We start from the raw sequence: 15,747 nt of genomic DNA, 5'->3' as shown, positions 1-15,747 counted from the left end.
CCTTTGCAAGGTTGGTGACAGTTCAACAGCTGTGTGTGTAAAGCATCTGTCAGAAAGCCTGGCCCACAACTAGCCCCTACTGAGAGGGAGCTCTTTTAATTAGTGATATTGATATTGAAAATATGGATATGCTCCCAGCCTCGAGCACTGAGAAATATCACCCTCAATGCCTCCTCCTTCACTGGACGAGACGGTTGCCATAAATGCCCAGGGAAAGGAAGAGACCACTTGACCGAGGGCAGCTGGTCTCATCAGCCTGGCAGAGGAGCCTGGAGACAGCGGCCTGCAGGCTTGTGAGCACCGGCCAGCAGAAAGTGCTTTCTGTCCCACAGAGTGTGACCTGGCCACCTGAGCTGGCTGTGGCCGAAGTCACCAGACAACAGGGTCCTACCTCGACCTCCTGCTCCAAGGCGAGCTGCCGCTCCAGGCTGCACTCCACCATCTCTGTGGTCACAGGGAGCTTCTCGGGCAGCTTCGTGCAGCGCCGGATCAACACTGGGTTGCAGCCGTTCAGGAACTGGTAGCCAAACATGAGGTCTTCCTGCCAGTGGTTCATGACCCGCTCTAGAGGGGAGAAAGTCGTGGCCTTGGCTGAGCTCTGAGTGGGGGTGGGTCCCGTCTCCCAGGTGTTCACCGGCCAGCTGGTCGACCATGGATTCCGCTGGCTGTGCCCTACTGCCTGACCACTGGCTCAGGCCATGGCACTACCTTGTCCTCCCTGAGCTGCCCTTGGGGGCTCAGAAGTTCCTGAGGAATTCCTTTCTCAAGAACAACACCAAAAATGGACAAATGGGATTGCAGCAAACTAAAAAGCTGCTGCACAGCAAAGGGAACAGTCAACAGAGTGAAAAGACAACCTACAGAATAGAAGTCATTTGCAAACTGAACATCTGGTAAGCGGTTCATCTCCAAAATATATGAAGAACTCCTAGAACTCAGTAGCAAAAAAACCCTAATAACGTGATTAACAAATGGGCCAAGGACTTGAACAGACATTTTTCCGAAGAAGACATACAAATGGTCAGCAGGTATATGAAAAAATTCTCAATGTCACTAATCATCAGGGAAATGCAAATCAGAACCACAATGAGATACTGCCTCACACCTGTCAGGATGGCTACTACAAAAACAAAAGACAACGGGTGTCGGAGAGGATGTGGAGAAACTGGAACCCTTGTGCACTGCTGGTGGGAATGCAAAATGTGTGGCCACTATGGAAAACAGTAGGGTGGGTTCCCAAAAAATTAAAACTAGAGCTATATGATCCAGGGATCCCACTTCTGGGTATTAATCCCAAAGAATTTAAATCAGGATCTGGACGAGATCACTGCAGCACACTTCATAAGCAGCCAAGGTGTGGAAGCAACCTTAAGAAAGGAAGGACATTCTGCAGTGCGTGCCGGCATGGATGAACGTGGAGGACATCGGGCCAAGTGAAACTGGCCAGTCACAGAGAGACAACTACTGCACGATTCCACTGACATGTGGTATCTAGCGCGGTCACGCTCACAAAATCCGAGTGGAAAGGCAGTTGCCAGGGGCTGCGGGAGGGGAAATGAGGACTTACTAGTCAATGAGCACAAAGGTTCAGTTAAGCAGGATAGATACCTTCCAGAGATCTGCTCTACAACATTGTGCCTCCAGGGAAAACTCCAGACCCTCCGCCCAGGATGGAGGGAGGAGAGGGCAGGAGGAGGGAGAAGGAGAGGAGCACGGGGCCCTCTTGGGGAGGAGTCTGCAAAGGCGTTTTCCCCAGGTGCTTATTTCAATACCCATTCTTCATCCAGCATGCCTGTTTCCGTATTTTTTCTGTTTTTCCTTCCTGGGCCATCCCTGGTGATTACGATGCTATTGCAAGCCAACACCTGCCAAACACATCCTAGTCCAGGGTAACCTAAGGTCAATTTTCTGTAAATGCTTAAAAGACAAGCTAAGTTCTGCCTTTACTCTGCTCAGAAGTATCATAAATGACCGATTCATGTAAACACAAATTTCTGATACTTTTGAGACTTTTGATGGGGAAGTGAGGCTGAGGGAGCTCAGCCCTGAATGTCTGGGGGTGGGGGAAGCTCTGGGCAGGAGGGCGATCACCAGGGAACTGCGGGGGCTGGGACAGGGGTGCTGGCCTGGCTGCTGGGGAGGCCAGGGCAGCCCAGCCCGTTAAGCCAGCTGCCACGCTAGAGCAGGCGTGGCGCGGCCCCTTCCAAGTCCCAGGCAGGTCTCCCCAGCACCACGGGGGACCCCAAAAGCACACTCACCAGAAATAGTGTTGCTGATCTTCACGAAGATTTTCTCAAAATCGGCAAAGTCGCTCCAGGAGGACTGGAACATGTGCATGAAGCGGTTGATGAACAGGTTCTCCATCCTGCAGACCAGGAGACGGTGTCCCCACTCACACGCGCTCTGGCCTCGCCCCCCTCGGCGCAGCCCCTTCGCGCTGCGGCCTCCTGGGCGAACCGAACCCAGGGCAGCTCTGAGGGGGCAGCTGACTGGCCGGTGGAACCAGGACAGAATCCCGCACCGACGCTGATGCTCTCCCTACTGCTTCTCCCCTGGGGAGGAAACTGGCCACTGCCCTCGAGAACAGTCTACAGTGCCTCCAATCCCCTCCACGCCTGCTTTCGTCCACGCTTTCACTCATTCACCAAACTTTTGCTGCCCCCCCGGGGACCGGCTTCCAGGCACAGAGCGCCAAGTTCCTACGCAGCTACTCGGCAAGTCTCCTGGAGTTTTAGGGGATGCACAGTTGAGAAAGTTTACTTTCTGCCTGACCTTGGCTCTGTGCCTGTGTTAAGGGAGATAGTTTCCCTAATGCTCCTTACACGGGATAGCAAAGTAAGCCAGGACAGGAGCTGGATAGATAAACTCAAAATGCGGGCTGCAGGCACTCACGAGGGAGCTCTGAGTGGTCCCAGCGATCCCAAGGGCTTGCTGGAGGAGGGAACCGTGGGATGGGCCTGGGAACAGTGGGGGAGAGTGAGAGCGGTCTCCCAGACTTCCCTACTAACTCGAGCAAGGCACAGGACAGAGGGTAGGGAACTCTGGCCAGTGCTCATATGACACACTCTGCCTCAGTTTCTCTCTCTGGCACACCCACAGCTGAGGGTACCAGGCAGTTATCCTGTCTCCTCCCCACTGTCAGTGCTTATTGCCCACTGCTCCAGAGTTCAAGCCTCCCACCTGCACTGCCTTTCGCAGATCCTCACTCGGGGCCTTTGCATGTGCTGCTCCCTCTGCCTGGAAGGCCCTCTGCCCTTTTCTTCTCCTCCTGACCCAGGCCAGCAGTGAGTGTATCTGGAGACAAGTGTATCTTGCCTCGAGGACCCCCACTCCTGCTTTGATCTCAAGGAAGCTGCCCCCTCCCCAGGCTAGGGGGCCCCCAATGCTGTCTCAGCAGTGCTGATGGCAGATTAAGTACAAAGCCGATTGTGTGAATCCCGGCTTCTGCCTGCCACACCAGGAGGCCAAGAGTGTGTCTGCATTGCTCAGTGCCCAGCCTGGGCCTCCAGGTACTCCAGTGGCTCCGCAGCACCGATCACTGACTGAATGGACAGTGTGCATGCCGGAGCACGGGACCATGCTGGCCGATGCTCCCCCAGGGGACTCCCCTTCCCATCCACCCACGTCCCGGGCATGACCAGCAGAGCCATCCCCTCCCAGAAGCAGCAGTCTAACCTTGCAGGCCCCTCGGACTCACTCCTTGGGGGGGGTGGTTTGGAGGGGAGGAAACGGGGTTGGTGCTGGCTGGGGCCTGAGCGTCGTGGCAGGAAGGTGTGGGAGTTCCACAGCTCACCTCACACCTTGCCCAGCAGCACCAAAGGCCTGAGGCTTGGCTGTTTTGGCCAGAGTGACCCTGGCTGACGGGGACAGGTGGCTGTCTCATCCCAGGGGAGCTCCCTGAGCACATGCAGGAAGGCAGCATGTCTGATGACCGAATGCAGGAGCTGGCAGGTAAGCAGGAAATGCAGGGGTCCCTCCCAGCCCTGCCAGATGTGAGGGAGCACATGGCACACCTCTATGACCCCCCTTCGGATCCACCCTCAATCTAGCAAATGCTTCTCTGCACCAGCTGACCTGGGAGCCCTAGGAGCCCACTCTGCCCGGGAGCGGGTCCAGGAGCCCCTAGGCGGTAACCTCCCTGGGTCTTGGCTTCTCTGTGAGTCGGATGACCCAGCCGGGAAGGTGGGTGCTGGGAAGGTGCCGGGGCGCAGCCTGGGCCGTGGAGTGCACATGGCAGGTGCTCAGCCCCTCTGGGCTGGAGAAGGACGCTCGACTTGTCCTCTAGGCTGGGCTGGTCTCGTCAACATTTTATCCTAGCCGCTCCCCAGCAAGGAGGAGCGTTTACACACACACTTATTTTTTTTTGTTTTTTGTTTTCTTTCCACACACGCCTATTTTGCACACATGCTTTGGTGCCTCACCACGGCTGGGCAGGCCCCCAGCTAAGCCGCTTTCAGCATCGCTACCCCTTCCTCAGCGAGCACCCCTGTCCTCCACCACCTCCCTCGTCCGCTGAGCCTCCTGGGACAGAAAGGACTGTTCAACTGAAGGAGTAAACGCACTGTGCCATCCACGGTCAGACCAGGTGTGGAAAAGGACGCATTTCTGGACGGGGAGAGGCCTTCCCAGGTCTCTGCAGGCCCGGCAGCCCCAGCACAGCCCCGTGACGGATGGGGCCCAGGAAAGACGTCCCGAACCCCAAGGGATCTTGTGGGGAATGGGAGTGAGTCATCGCCCTTGGCTCATCGTCTTCGCAGCTGGGTCTCTTTGACTTCGAAACAAAAGGCTGGCACTGAACACAGGGTGTTATGGGGTGGTGCCCGGAGGAAGCCACAGATTCAGGAAGAAGTGGAATTAGGAGGAAAACATTTGCATGTCATCTCGAGGTAAAATATTTCTACATGCTTACACACAACTGCAATATTGGGACTTCGAAGATCTGTTATTGCACAAAGAGGAACGTGCAGCCCAAAAAGGGCATCTGGCTCATTCAAGGTCACACAGCCAAGGTCAACATACACTGGGCTGCTTGCTCTGTGCCAGGAGAGGGGAGAGCCCTTGTCTCCTCTGCTTCCCCTACCCCTTTCCTTCTAACTGCTTCTCCATTTTCCACTTCACAGTTCTGCTGTTTGGAGTGGGGGGCGACACTTACTGAGGAGGGCTGGCCTCATTCCAGGCAGAGCAGGTGGCGCAGAAGAAACAAGTCACCGGAATTACTCAGAAGTGGCGCAAAAGCGGAGCTGCCGGAAGCTGAAGGTTCAGTGGGGAATGTCTCTCTGGTGACCTCAGCCACCAGTTTGTTTTCTACAGCAGGACTGGGTTTAACCATGGGCAGAGTGGCACGCTATGGCGTGGGCTGCGGGGACACAGGCTAGCTAGGCCCAGGCTCTGTGGGTTCTGCCAATCAGGAGCTGTCCACGTAGGGCAGGCTGCCAGGCACCTGGGTGTCCTTTACCCATCAGACCTCTAGGGGGATGGACCCAGGGGTCTTGGAACCCCAACCCAAGTGCTGGGGTCTGGACACAAGTCTGGATGGGGCTGGGAGTCCCTGAGAGATGGCAGCTGAGATGGTGCTGCTCAGCACAGGGCATTAAGGGCCTGGCCGAAGATCCCAGCCCCGTTGCCTCCCAGCCATGTGGCTTCGGGCAAGTCCCTAATCTTGCTGTGTCTCAGTTTTCTCACCTGTGAAATGGGAACAATGACTGTCTCTGTCTCACAGGGCTGACCTAATGTATAGAAAACCCTAGTTCATAAGAAGAGTTCCACAAACATTAGCAAATACTGCCCTAGTTGTCACTCATTGCTAATATGAAAGTCTGCAGCCTTAGGCACTGGCATTCTGGGGGACAGACAGGTTCAAAATCCTGTCTGCAGCACAGCACTTTACCCTCTTCCTTCCCCTGGGTCTCCTTGTCTAATTCACTCAACCTCTTTCTTCCTTCACACCCAATTCATGGAAGAATCTTCACCTACTTACTCTTCTTTACTTCCTGTCCTCTTTGCCCCCTAAAAGTGCTCTCATCCAGAGCGCTGGTGACTTCCTAGTGGCTGGTTCCAAAGGGACCTATAGTTAGCCCTAAGCTCTGCGAATCTCTCTAGTGCATCTGACAACCAACTCCTTTCTTCCTGACACTAAAATGCTGAGCCTCTTGGACCACCCTGGTCCTACTCTCCCCCCACCCCCACCAGGAAAAGGCTGGGCTCCTGGCCCACCTTCCTGCCTTGGTAGCCTCAGTCCCACTTCCCCACACAGGCCTCTACTCTGGTCCCCCTGGCTCACCAGAATTCTTACTGCCTCAAATGCCATCCCCTCCCCTCCCCTCCTCCAAGCAGTGCAGTAAACTCCTATGCATCCTTCAAAACCCAGGTTGGGCATCTTCTCTCTTGGAAAGCATTTTTCTGATGCTGTTCCCCCAGAGTTACTTCCTCCTCTGCCTCAAGTTTCCCCAGCATTCCTTTCCTAAGGAAGAGCTCCTACATGCTGTTGTGATAAGCTATCCATGACTTGGTCCCCATTAGACTGTGCGCTTCTTGGAGCTGGGACCAAAAGGCCGCTTTTGATTCATCTCGGGCCCTACCCTACAGTAGTTCAGTAGACAGTTGTTAAAGGAGGAGCAGTAGCTCCTCCAGCCCTGCTCAGATGGGGGTAGAGGAAGCCCGGAGAGCCAGCAAGTGGGCGGTGACAGTGCTGAGGAGGCAGCTGCCCAGCTGGGCTCCCTCCGTGGGCTCAGGAGTGAAGAGAAAGTCCTCCCAAGCACCTGGAGTGGCGATACTAGAGGGATCTCACCTATGGGGGCACCACATACATGAGCTCACGGAAATCTCGTAACAATCCCAGCAGCCAGGCATCACCAGCCTCGTATCAGAGGGAGGAAAGGAAGGGTCAGGACACTGAAATGACTCTCCCAAGAGGACACAGCGAGTCTGAATCAACCCTCGCTGCCGGGCTCTAAAGAAGGCAGTCTTCTGCTTTGAAAGGGTAATGAATCATGGGTTGATATTGTTGCTATAATTTTAAGAGATTAATAGAATTTTTTCCCCGAGGAAAGCGAAGTACAGCTTCACTACTCTGAGTCTGGTCCAGGGACCAGCAGCACCAGCAGCACATGGGTCCTTGCTGGGAACGCACACTCGAGCCCCACTCGGACCCACTGATCAGAACCTGTGTCTGCCAACGTCCCATGCGGATCCACGTGCACGTGAGTGCTTGAGAGACTCTGTCTGGAGCCTGCCCCCCTCGCCGGGCAGCCTGGCTGCGTGTCCTTACCGCCCTAAGCAAGGAGGGCCTGGAGCGGCCGCCCAGCGTCCAGGAGGAGCCCAGCTGCCCTAGAACCAGCCTCGCCGAAAGAGCCACATTCAGCTAAAACTGCACCTTCCTTCACTGCGTTTGTTTCACGGAAGGAATCGACACTTTCCTTTTCTAGTCCCAGGGCAGCCTTGAGGTAGGTGTGGGGGAGGGGCACAAGAAAAGAAAAGGCAAGGACTGCTGGTGCCTAGAACAGTTCCCGGGGTCCAGGCATCCAGCAGGCACTCCATAAATGGCCGTTGGGCTGAAGTGAAGAGCAGAGAAGGATGCAGGGAAGAGAGGAAATGAAGAAGGGGAAAGGGTTCTCCGTCCTGTCCCCTGAGGCACGCCTGCTCTGGGGGCCTCCAGCCCACAAAGGCAAGCAGTCTGAGGAGTTGGGAGAGCACAGGGACATTAAGCAGATTTCTTTATGCCAGGATTTCTCAAGGCCTTACAATCCTGGAGTGGTCCCCAGGCCAGCAGCAGCAGCACCCTCAGGGGCCTTGTTAAAAATGCAGATTCTCAGGCCCTGCCTCAGACCTCCTGAATCAGAAACTCTGGAGTTGGGCCCAGAAATCCCAGTTTTTAACAAGCCCTCCAGGGGCTGCAATGCAAGTTATATGGGACACCCACCGCTGAAGACGTTGCAATGTCATTTGACTATTGAACAAGCCCTTTTTTTGGGAAACCAGACTTCATACTCTGTGTTATGTCTTTTTTCATGACCTATTTTTAACCACAAAAAAATGCTACTTTAGCAAATATAATTAAAATTTCTCAGGTCTGTCTAACTTTTAGGTGGGAATTTCCCCCCCACATTCTTCTAACATATTTATCTTCCAATGGGACGCATCTGGCTGTCTCACAAAGCTCGATAGAGGTCAACAGGGTTGATACACATACAGACATCCGTTAGAAGAAGGAGGAGATGGTTTTTAAAATTTTCAAGAAGACCAGGGGCTTCTGGGTAGCATGTGTGAAGTTAAGGGGGAGAACACTATTTTCTACGAGTGCTTTGGTGACGTGGAGCTAACTTGTTTCCGAGCCGGGGCGGCAATGAGAGGGTGTGGGGTCTTCTTTCCACACAGAGCTCATGGTTTTGGTTCTGGAGAAATGGAAGGGCCCACCTCTGGGCCTCACCATGCCACTTCCTCCTCCCTCCTCCGCTGGCACTCTGCCCCATCCACTGTCACCCCCTCTCTCCCCTCTAGGCGCCTGCTCTTTCTCATCTCAGATGCCTGAGCCCTCCTTCTCTTCCCCACCGACTCTTTTCAAGGAGCTGCCGTACATGGGATTTTGTCTGACCTCCAACTAGCAGCAGTGACCTGTCTAGGGGGCCAGGAGCCGCGGTGACAGGGGTTATGGCTGACAGACCACACTATCCCGTCCACCCCTCCCCGGCACACACTGCCCAGGGCTCTCAACCTCAGCAATGCCCCCGAGCTGGACTCCTCTCCCCCACTTCTTCCCCAGCTTCCCTTGGTAAGGATCACTCCATTTTCCTGACCAGCTGGGTGCATGGGTCAAGGAAGCCTGGGGGTCTCCCCTCAGTTTCTCCCCATTTTGACCTGAATTCCAATCAGATCCCAGGTCCATCCACACCACATCCCGCGTTCTTCCCTACTCTCCCACTCCCTGTCTTCGGTCAGCCCCTCCGCCCCCCTAGGCTCTCTCGTCTGACCCTCGAAGGCTGCCAGGCCAAGCTTCTGCGATGCAGGAATGATGTCCCTCACAGCTCCCCGTCGGTCACTGCACCCCGCAGACGCAAGCCCGGAGCGGTCCGTGCAGGCCGTGTAGCACTTCTGCTGCCAGCCTCCCGGGAGGCCAGCCGTGGTTACGGTGAGGTGCCTCTGGGACCCCAGGGCCAAGGACGCGCCTCCAGGGAGCAGCCTCCACCCGATCTTATCTGATGGGCAGTGACAGGGGGCGAGGGTCCGAGCACCTTGGTCTTGGCGCGAGGCTGGTCACCCCCTCAGGAGCTCTTCTACCTCACTAGGAAGGAAGCTCTCTCTCTGTTTCCTTTAAAGGGACATTCCCTTATCAGCCCACTGCCTGCAATCAAGCTGTAGTCTGCAAACAGTGAGGGGTGAGTAAACGCACGAGCTGTTCCTCCTTCGATGCCACCAGGAAGTGTTACAGCCCACTTGGCTGTGAGCAGGCCCCGCCACAGCTGACCTCGGCAGAGGCGCCCTCGCTGCCACAGCACCCTTGTCCCGTTCCTCCAGGCCCCTGCCTGGGTTTGCCTGGTCAGCTGCAAGGCCAGGCCGGGTGCCTTTCTGCTGTGAAGGCTTCCTGGGCCCCGTAAGAGAACACCAGACAGAGTGAGGGATCCTCTGGGAGGCCTTGAGGGCAGAGGCCAGTCTGAGGGGGCAGGTGCTCAGCAGGCGTGTGATGATGGCGCCCTGGGTCCTGGCTGGCCTGACCCCATTACCGAGAATGCTGTTTTTAGGGAGAAACTTCTCCGTGCGGGGCTGACATGTGGCCTCATTCTATTCTCACAACAACCCTGAGCAGGAGCTGTGGTCTCATTCTTCAGATGAGACACTGAGGCTCAGAGGAGTTACCTTCTCTAAGATCACCTTCTACTGGCCCAGAGGCCTCTCCCATGTGCCCTCCTGTCCTCGGGGCGGGGGGTGCTTTGAGCTATCTCCCTGAGATCCAGTTCCCTTGACTCAGGCTGCACCCTCCTCAAATGCAGGGGGCACATCTCTCATTTCCTTCTTAGAACCTCATGGGCCTCAGCCCGCAGAGGTAGGGCCTGGCCGACCTGCCCAGCTGTGCTGTACCAGGAGGGGCTGAGGGCCCATCTCAAGATTTCTGGGCTATGTTCCTGCCAAACAGTCCATAGCTCAAGGGGCCGAGTTACATGGCAGATGTGGAAAAGATGAGTTGTGACGTCATCGGAGAAATGGTGGCCTGTGTGGCCAGCACTGGGGAGCACAAGGGAGGAGACCTCACTCAGGCCCGGGGCTTCTAGGAACTCTTGGGAGAAGGGTCACCTCATCTAGGTCCTGAAAAATGATGAGATGGATTTAGCCAGGCCAAGAAGGGAAGAATCGTATCTGAGGGGGAGGGAACGGCACGTGCAAAGACAAAGGGCATGAAGGTGCCTTGCTAACTAGTTCTGGATGCACATGGCTGGAGTGTCCTGTGTATCTGGGGTCAAGAGGGAAGGCAGGGGAGCTGGGCAGAGACGTGCGGGCTCTCGTCTGTAGCTGGGGTAATCACTGAGGGATTTTAGGGGCGAGTAAAAGAATTATATTTGCCTTTGTAGAAGGAGCCTCCAACAAACTCTACGTGCACTTGAGAATGAACTTTCAGTGGCCGTGTGGGGCGGACCCTGGGGAAGCAGGTAGAAGGGTGCTCCTGAATGTCCCGGCAGAGATGACAGAGCTGGGAGGGAAGGACGTGCATCCTGAGACCCCAGGGGATAGACGTGACCCCAAAGGCAACTGGGTGGAGGACGAGGGCCTGGAGGCCAGTGGTTTCAGCCCCGACTGCACACTGGAATCCCCCAGGGCACTTACGGAGACGCGGCCTTGCAGATGCCAGTTTAGCAGCCTGGGTGGGGCCGTGGGGCGAGGCTGCATGGGGAGTAATGTGAGATGCACGGCTAGGAGGCTGTTAGCCAGGATGGGGGTCCAGGGGACGAGCAAGGTGACTATGCATTCGTGTGTGTGTGTGTGTGTGTGTGTGTGAGAGAGAGAGAGAGAGAGAGAGAGAGGTTGAGGGAAAGAGAATGAGAGACTGAGTGTGGGTGTGTAAGTGAGGGCCCACAAGATGGTCACAAAGGCCTCTGAGAGGCCAGCTGGGTCATACTCCATTCCTTGTGATAGAGTTTACTGAGCACTAGTCTGTGGAAGCTGCTGTGCTAGGCTCCTTAGATACAAAGATGACAGTTAATTTCAGGAACACTGAGCAGACATAAGGCACAGCCTGGCCTTCACTCCACTGTCCATCCACCCACCGACCATCTACCCATCCACATATTCCTCTGCCAGCCATCTACCCTCCCTAACTCCCTCTATCCCTCCACCCACCCGCCGTCTGTCCATCCATCCATCCCTCTACTACTCATCCATCCATCATCTACTATCCTTCCACCATCCATCCATCCATCCATCCATCCATCCATCCATCCATCCACATATTCCTCTGCCAGCCATCTACCCTCCCTAACTCCCTCTATCCCTCCACCCACCCGCCGTCCGTCCATCCATCCATCCCTCTACTATCCATCCATCCATCATCCACTATCCTTCCATCATCCATCCATCCAACCATCCACATATTCCTCTGCCAGCCATCCACCCTCCCTTGCTGCCTCCAACCCTCCACCCACTCACCATCCATCCATCTATCCCTCTACTACCCATCTATCCATCTACCCATCCATCCATAGCCCACTATCCCTCTGCCATCCAACCCTTCACCATGACTACGCAGAGGTGACACTATTCCCCAAAGCAGTATCATCTCCTCTGACCTTGCTGCTCTCTATCCTCATCATTTTCTTTTCAGACTGCCCCTTTCACAAGGGCCTTCTGTCTTGCTCGGACCATCCTGATCAGGGCTCTGCCTTAAAAGCCACATGCCTTTGGGAATCCGTGGGTGGGCAATGAGATATTTAATCGCCCTGGTGTTTCCAGGGAGCCAGGTACTGGATACTACCCTGCATTACTAACTCAGATGTTTGGTTTTAGTTATTCTCTCTAGTTCATCCCAACTGTGGCAGGGAAAAAAAATATCTCCAGCTTTGGACCCAAATAGATGTGAATTCAAATTCTGGTTTTACCGATTTCTGCCTAAATGACCTTAGACAAATTCCTTGACTGAGTCCAGTGGACAACCAGCTTATTTACCTGGAAACATTCAAGAACAGTGTCCCCCTCCCAAGCTGGCTGTGAAGGTCAAAACCGAAGATTGTAGTAGGAAACACCCACACTTAAGAGCCTGGCACTCCCCAGAGGCTTGATAAGTGTATGATTGTGCGAACTCCCTAAAGAGTCAAGGCACACTCAAGGGCTCCCCCACTGGCCCTGGGATGGTGCTGGGGCTCCGTATGTTTCATGAGCACCCAAGGAGTCTCAGTGGAAGCCCTGTGGGGATTCCGTCACAAAGAAGGAGCACAGAACTCAGATGTCTGACGTTTGTCAGCAGGGGCCATTGGACAAGGTATGTGGCTTCCTTATTCCTCAGATTCTCCAACGGCAACATGAGGATACTAACTGTGCCTGCCTCACAGGGTTGCTGTGACAGACAACCCGGGGGTGGGTGTCAGTGACCAGCACAGGCGCGGTGGCCATTCTCACTGCAGAGCCCTGCTATCCAGGTGAGAGCCTGGACCCTGTCCATCCTTGAATTGGCCCTGGGGCGATGAGACGTGGGTGAGGATGGGGCACTTCAAGTAAAGACCTCGACTTCAGGCTGACCACAGAGCTATGTTTGCTGTCTGGAGTCGTCCCGGTTATAACTTGGTTTAGATACTGGCCACCCTGTGGTCAGCACTGAGGATCCAGCACGGCCAAGATACAGCAAATGATGTAGGAAGAGGGGCCCAGCCGAGCCGCTCCACAGCCCAGAGCCCCCACGAGGAAGGAGGTGAGGGTCCCACTCGCGGCCCCAGCCCCCGGAGGAGCTGCCCAGCACCCTTCGGTTCTAGGAAACTCACGCTCTGGAGTAGTTCAGAACGAAGTCCACGCCCTTCTCACTGTCAAACTGGATGTCTCGGGGTAGATCCTTGTGACATTTGGCATCAATACTCAAAGGGAAGCCAGGGTTCCACTCCATCCACCTGAGTGTGAATAAAAAGAAGAAAACTGCCTCAAATGCCTGGCCTTGGGCTCGGTGCCCACGTGGTGTGAGGCTGTGTCCTCCATCAGCTCGTGTGCATTCTGTGAGGTCCTGGGACCCCTCCCGGGGGCTGGCGGGGGCTGCTTTGCTGTGCCCCAAGCATCACTCTAGGAGGTCCGAGGTCGCCTGGACCTGACCCTGGGCTCCCGGCAGAGGAGTAGTGAACGGGAGGTGTGCACCAGTGCAGAGGAAGTGGAAAGGAAGCATCAGAAGACCTCACTGATTTGATGGGACCCAACCGCCATCTCTCCCTGGCACAGAGTGGCCCTGCCAGTCACCGGAGGTAGAAGTGGTTGAGGCTCCCCCACTTCCAGGCTGGCCTGGACAGCCAGTACCCGTCCGGCTCAGTCAACACGTCCCCGCACTGTGTATGGTGGCTGGGGAACGGGGGTGGTGGTCATTCCTTCCCAGTAGGGTGCCCAGGGGAGCAGGGCGGCTGGATGCAGAGCCTCAGACACGGGCGCTGCCGGTGGGAGGCTTGGTGACGGTTGTAAGCAAAATAGCTTCCCCCAAAGACAGACCACGCACTCTCTCCAGCCAAAATTTTCAGATCCTGGTGTCCTTGAAACTTACCCTGCAGCATTGGGCACTTACATTTTGTTTTTTAAATTTTACTCTTTTTTTTTTTTTTAGACTTATTTATTCTGGAGAGAGAGAGAAAGAGAGAGCGTGCACGTGCTTGTGAGCATGGGGGGAGGGGCAGAGGGAGAGAGAATCTCAAGCTGACTCCCCACTGAGCACCGAGCCTGACATGGGGCTCGATCCCATGACCCTGAGATCATGGCCTGAGCAGAAATCAAGAGTCAGATGCTTAACCGACTGAGCCACCAGGTGACCCTTAAATTTCACTTAAAAAAAATTTTTTTTAAAACTTTTTTCTTTGCTTACCGCAAAACCCAAACTAACCAAAACTGTTTCTTTAGCTCAGGGAGAATGATCTTGTATTTGTTTAAAAACTAGAATTTACATTTTGGGTTAACAGCTTTTCCATTTGTATTCCTAATTCTCCTTTATTAAAATCTCTCTTATGACAGGAAACTGAAGCACTGAGAGTTGAGGTCATGAAAAAGTCTGGAGTCCCTTTAATATCATTTTGTCCCTTTACTGTCACCAAAATCCCCATGGTTTTTCATGCTGTCCTGTTGGCCCAGTAAGACTCCCGTTAGGACCACAGAGGCGAACAGGAACTGGATACCATCAGTCAGAGCAGATGCATTTTGAAAAGCATTTTCTGTTATGCAGCACTGTCATTTCTCACTGTTGGTTTACTTACAATATTCCATTTTCCTGGACTTTAAGAAAATCTTCTATATTTGTTATATTTGTATTAGCGCCACTGCTGGTACATTAACAGGTTAAAATGTAGACAAGTGTACAACGTCAACTAATCTACTGATTTTTTTTCCTTTGTTTTAGAAAGTAATTCATTTCCTCGGAATTCCCTGCCTCCCGCCGCTGTTCCCCTCGCCTCCTGAGGGTGGCAGCACGGATGGACGGAAGTGCCCCACCTAGAGTGGTCAGGAGACAGTACAGTACGCCTGTGTCCGCCCCCCCCCCCCCCCCCGCAGGCCACTGCTGCCTGAGACGCCTGACAGGCTGGCCTGCACGGGGGCCAAAGGTCTTTGTGCCCGCAAATAAGAGACAAAGAAAAATAAAATCACAGTCCACTGAGGAAGGCCAAGTTGAACAGGCAGAAGGAAGGAAGAAGCAAAAAAGACATTTAATTTCTTTAAAAAAAGGAGAAGTGTTAAAAAGATATAAGTAGAATGTTAAAAGACTTTCTCCAACAACGAAAGATGATTTCTGAATTGAAAATTCAATAGACAAATGGGAAAAGAGAACAGTCACTGTGAGATCTAATTTGTCTGCTGGACAAAATTTGTTCATTCAATAACTAATTACTGAGAACCTGTCAAGGGCCAGGCGCTGCTCTGTGCAAAATGGAAGAAAATGTAACACAAACACAGAGCAAAACCACAAAGAAAAAAGGCAACGACGATGGGGATTAAGGAGTATACTTGTTGTGATGAACACTGGGTGTTGTATGGAAATGTTGAATATTGTACGCCTGAAACTAATATGATGCTGTATGTTAACTAGCTGGGATTATAATAAAAACTTAAAAAAAAAAAAAAGAAAACGCAGGAGACATGAAAGGCAGATACAGAAGAGTTAACAGGCAGAGACTAAGAAGTCCAAAAGGAGAGAGAGGAATATACAGAGAAGTAAAAATCAAGAAATAAGAGAAAAACTTTCCTAAGTTGAAAGACCTCAATTTTCTAAGTCCTAGGCAGAAAAGAAAAGGAAAAAGGGCATGTATAGATATATACTGCCAAAGAGAAAGAAGACGTGTGTGTGTGTGTGTGTGTGTGTGTGTGTGTGTGTTGGGGGGGTGGGGGAGAAAGGGAAAAAGAGGGAGGGAGGGAGAGAGGGAGGGAGGTGGGGGAAGGTGGAGGAGGGAGGGAAGGGAGGGAGGGAAGGGAAAGAGAGGGGGAGATCGGAGGGGGAGAGAGAAGAGAGATGCTCTCACAACCTCACAAGTTTCTGGGAAAAGAAAAATAATCTAGTTATCATTAGGTTTCTTATTTTATACTGAAAATGGGGAGACA

General features: G+C 53.7%; 1 protein-coding gene across 1 annotated transcript in view; it reads right to left on the bottom strand.

Annotated features, from left to right (window-relative positions):
• The window catches only part of ALOX5 (arachidonate 5-lipoxygenase), a 50,369-nt gene that overhangs the window by 15,814 nt on the left and 18,808 nt on the right, over nucleotides 1-15,747 (bottom strand). The window contains exons 4-6 of the mRNA XM_026481574.4: nucleotides 12,957-13,079; nucleotides 2,259-2,365; nucleotides 392-564 (exon numbers count right to left, since the gene is read on the bottom strand). Coding sequence (XP_026337359.1) covers nucleotides 392-564; nucleotides 2,259-2,365; nucleotides 12,957-13,079 — 403 coding nt within the window. The remainder of the gene's footprint in view (nucleotides 1-391; nucleotides 565-2,258; nucleotides 2,366-12,956; nucleotides 13,080-15,747) is intronic.

Source organism: Ursus arctos, unplaced genomic scaffold (genome assembly GCF_023065955.2).
Source record: "Ursus arctos isolate Adak ecotype North America unplaced genomic scaffold, UrsArc2.0 scaffold_7, whole genome shotgun sequence".
NCBI classification, from domain to species: domain Eukaryota; kingdom Metazoa; phylum Chordata; class Mammalia; order Carnivora; family Ursidae; genus Ursus; species Ursus arctos.
This window is presented reverse-complemented; position numbering and strand designations above follow the sequence as displayed.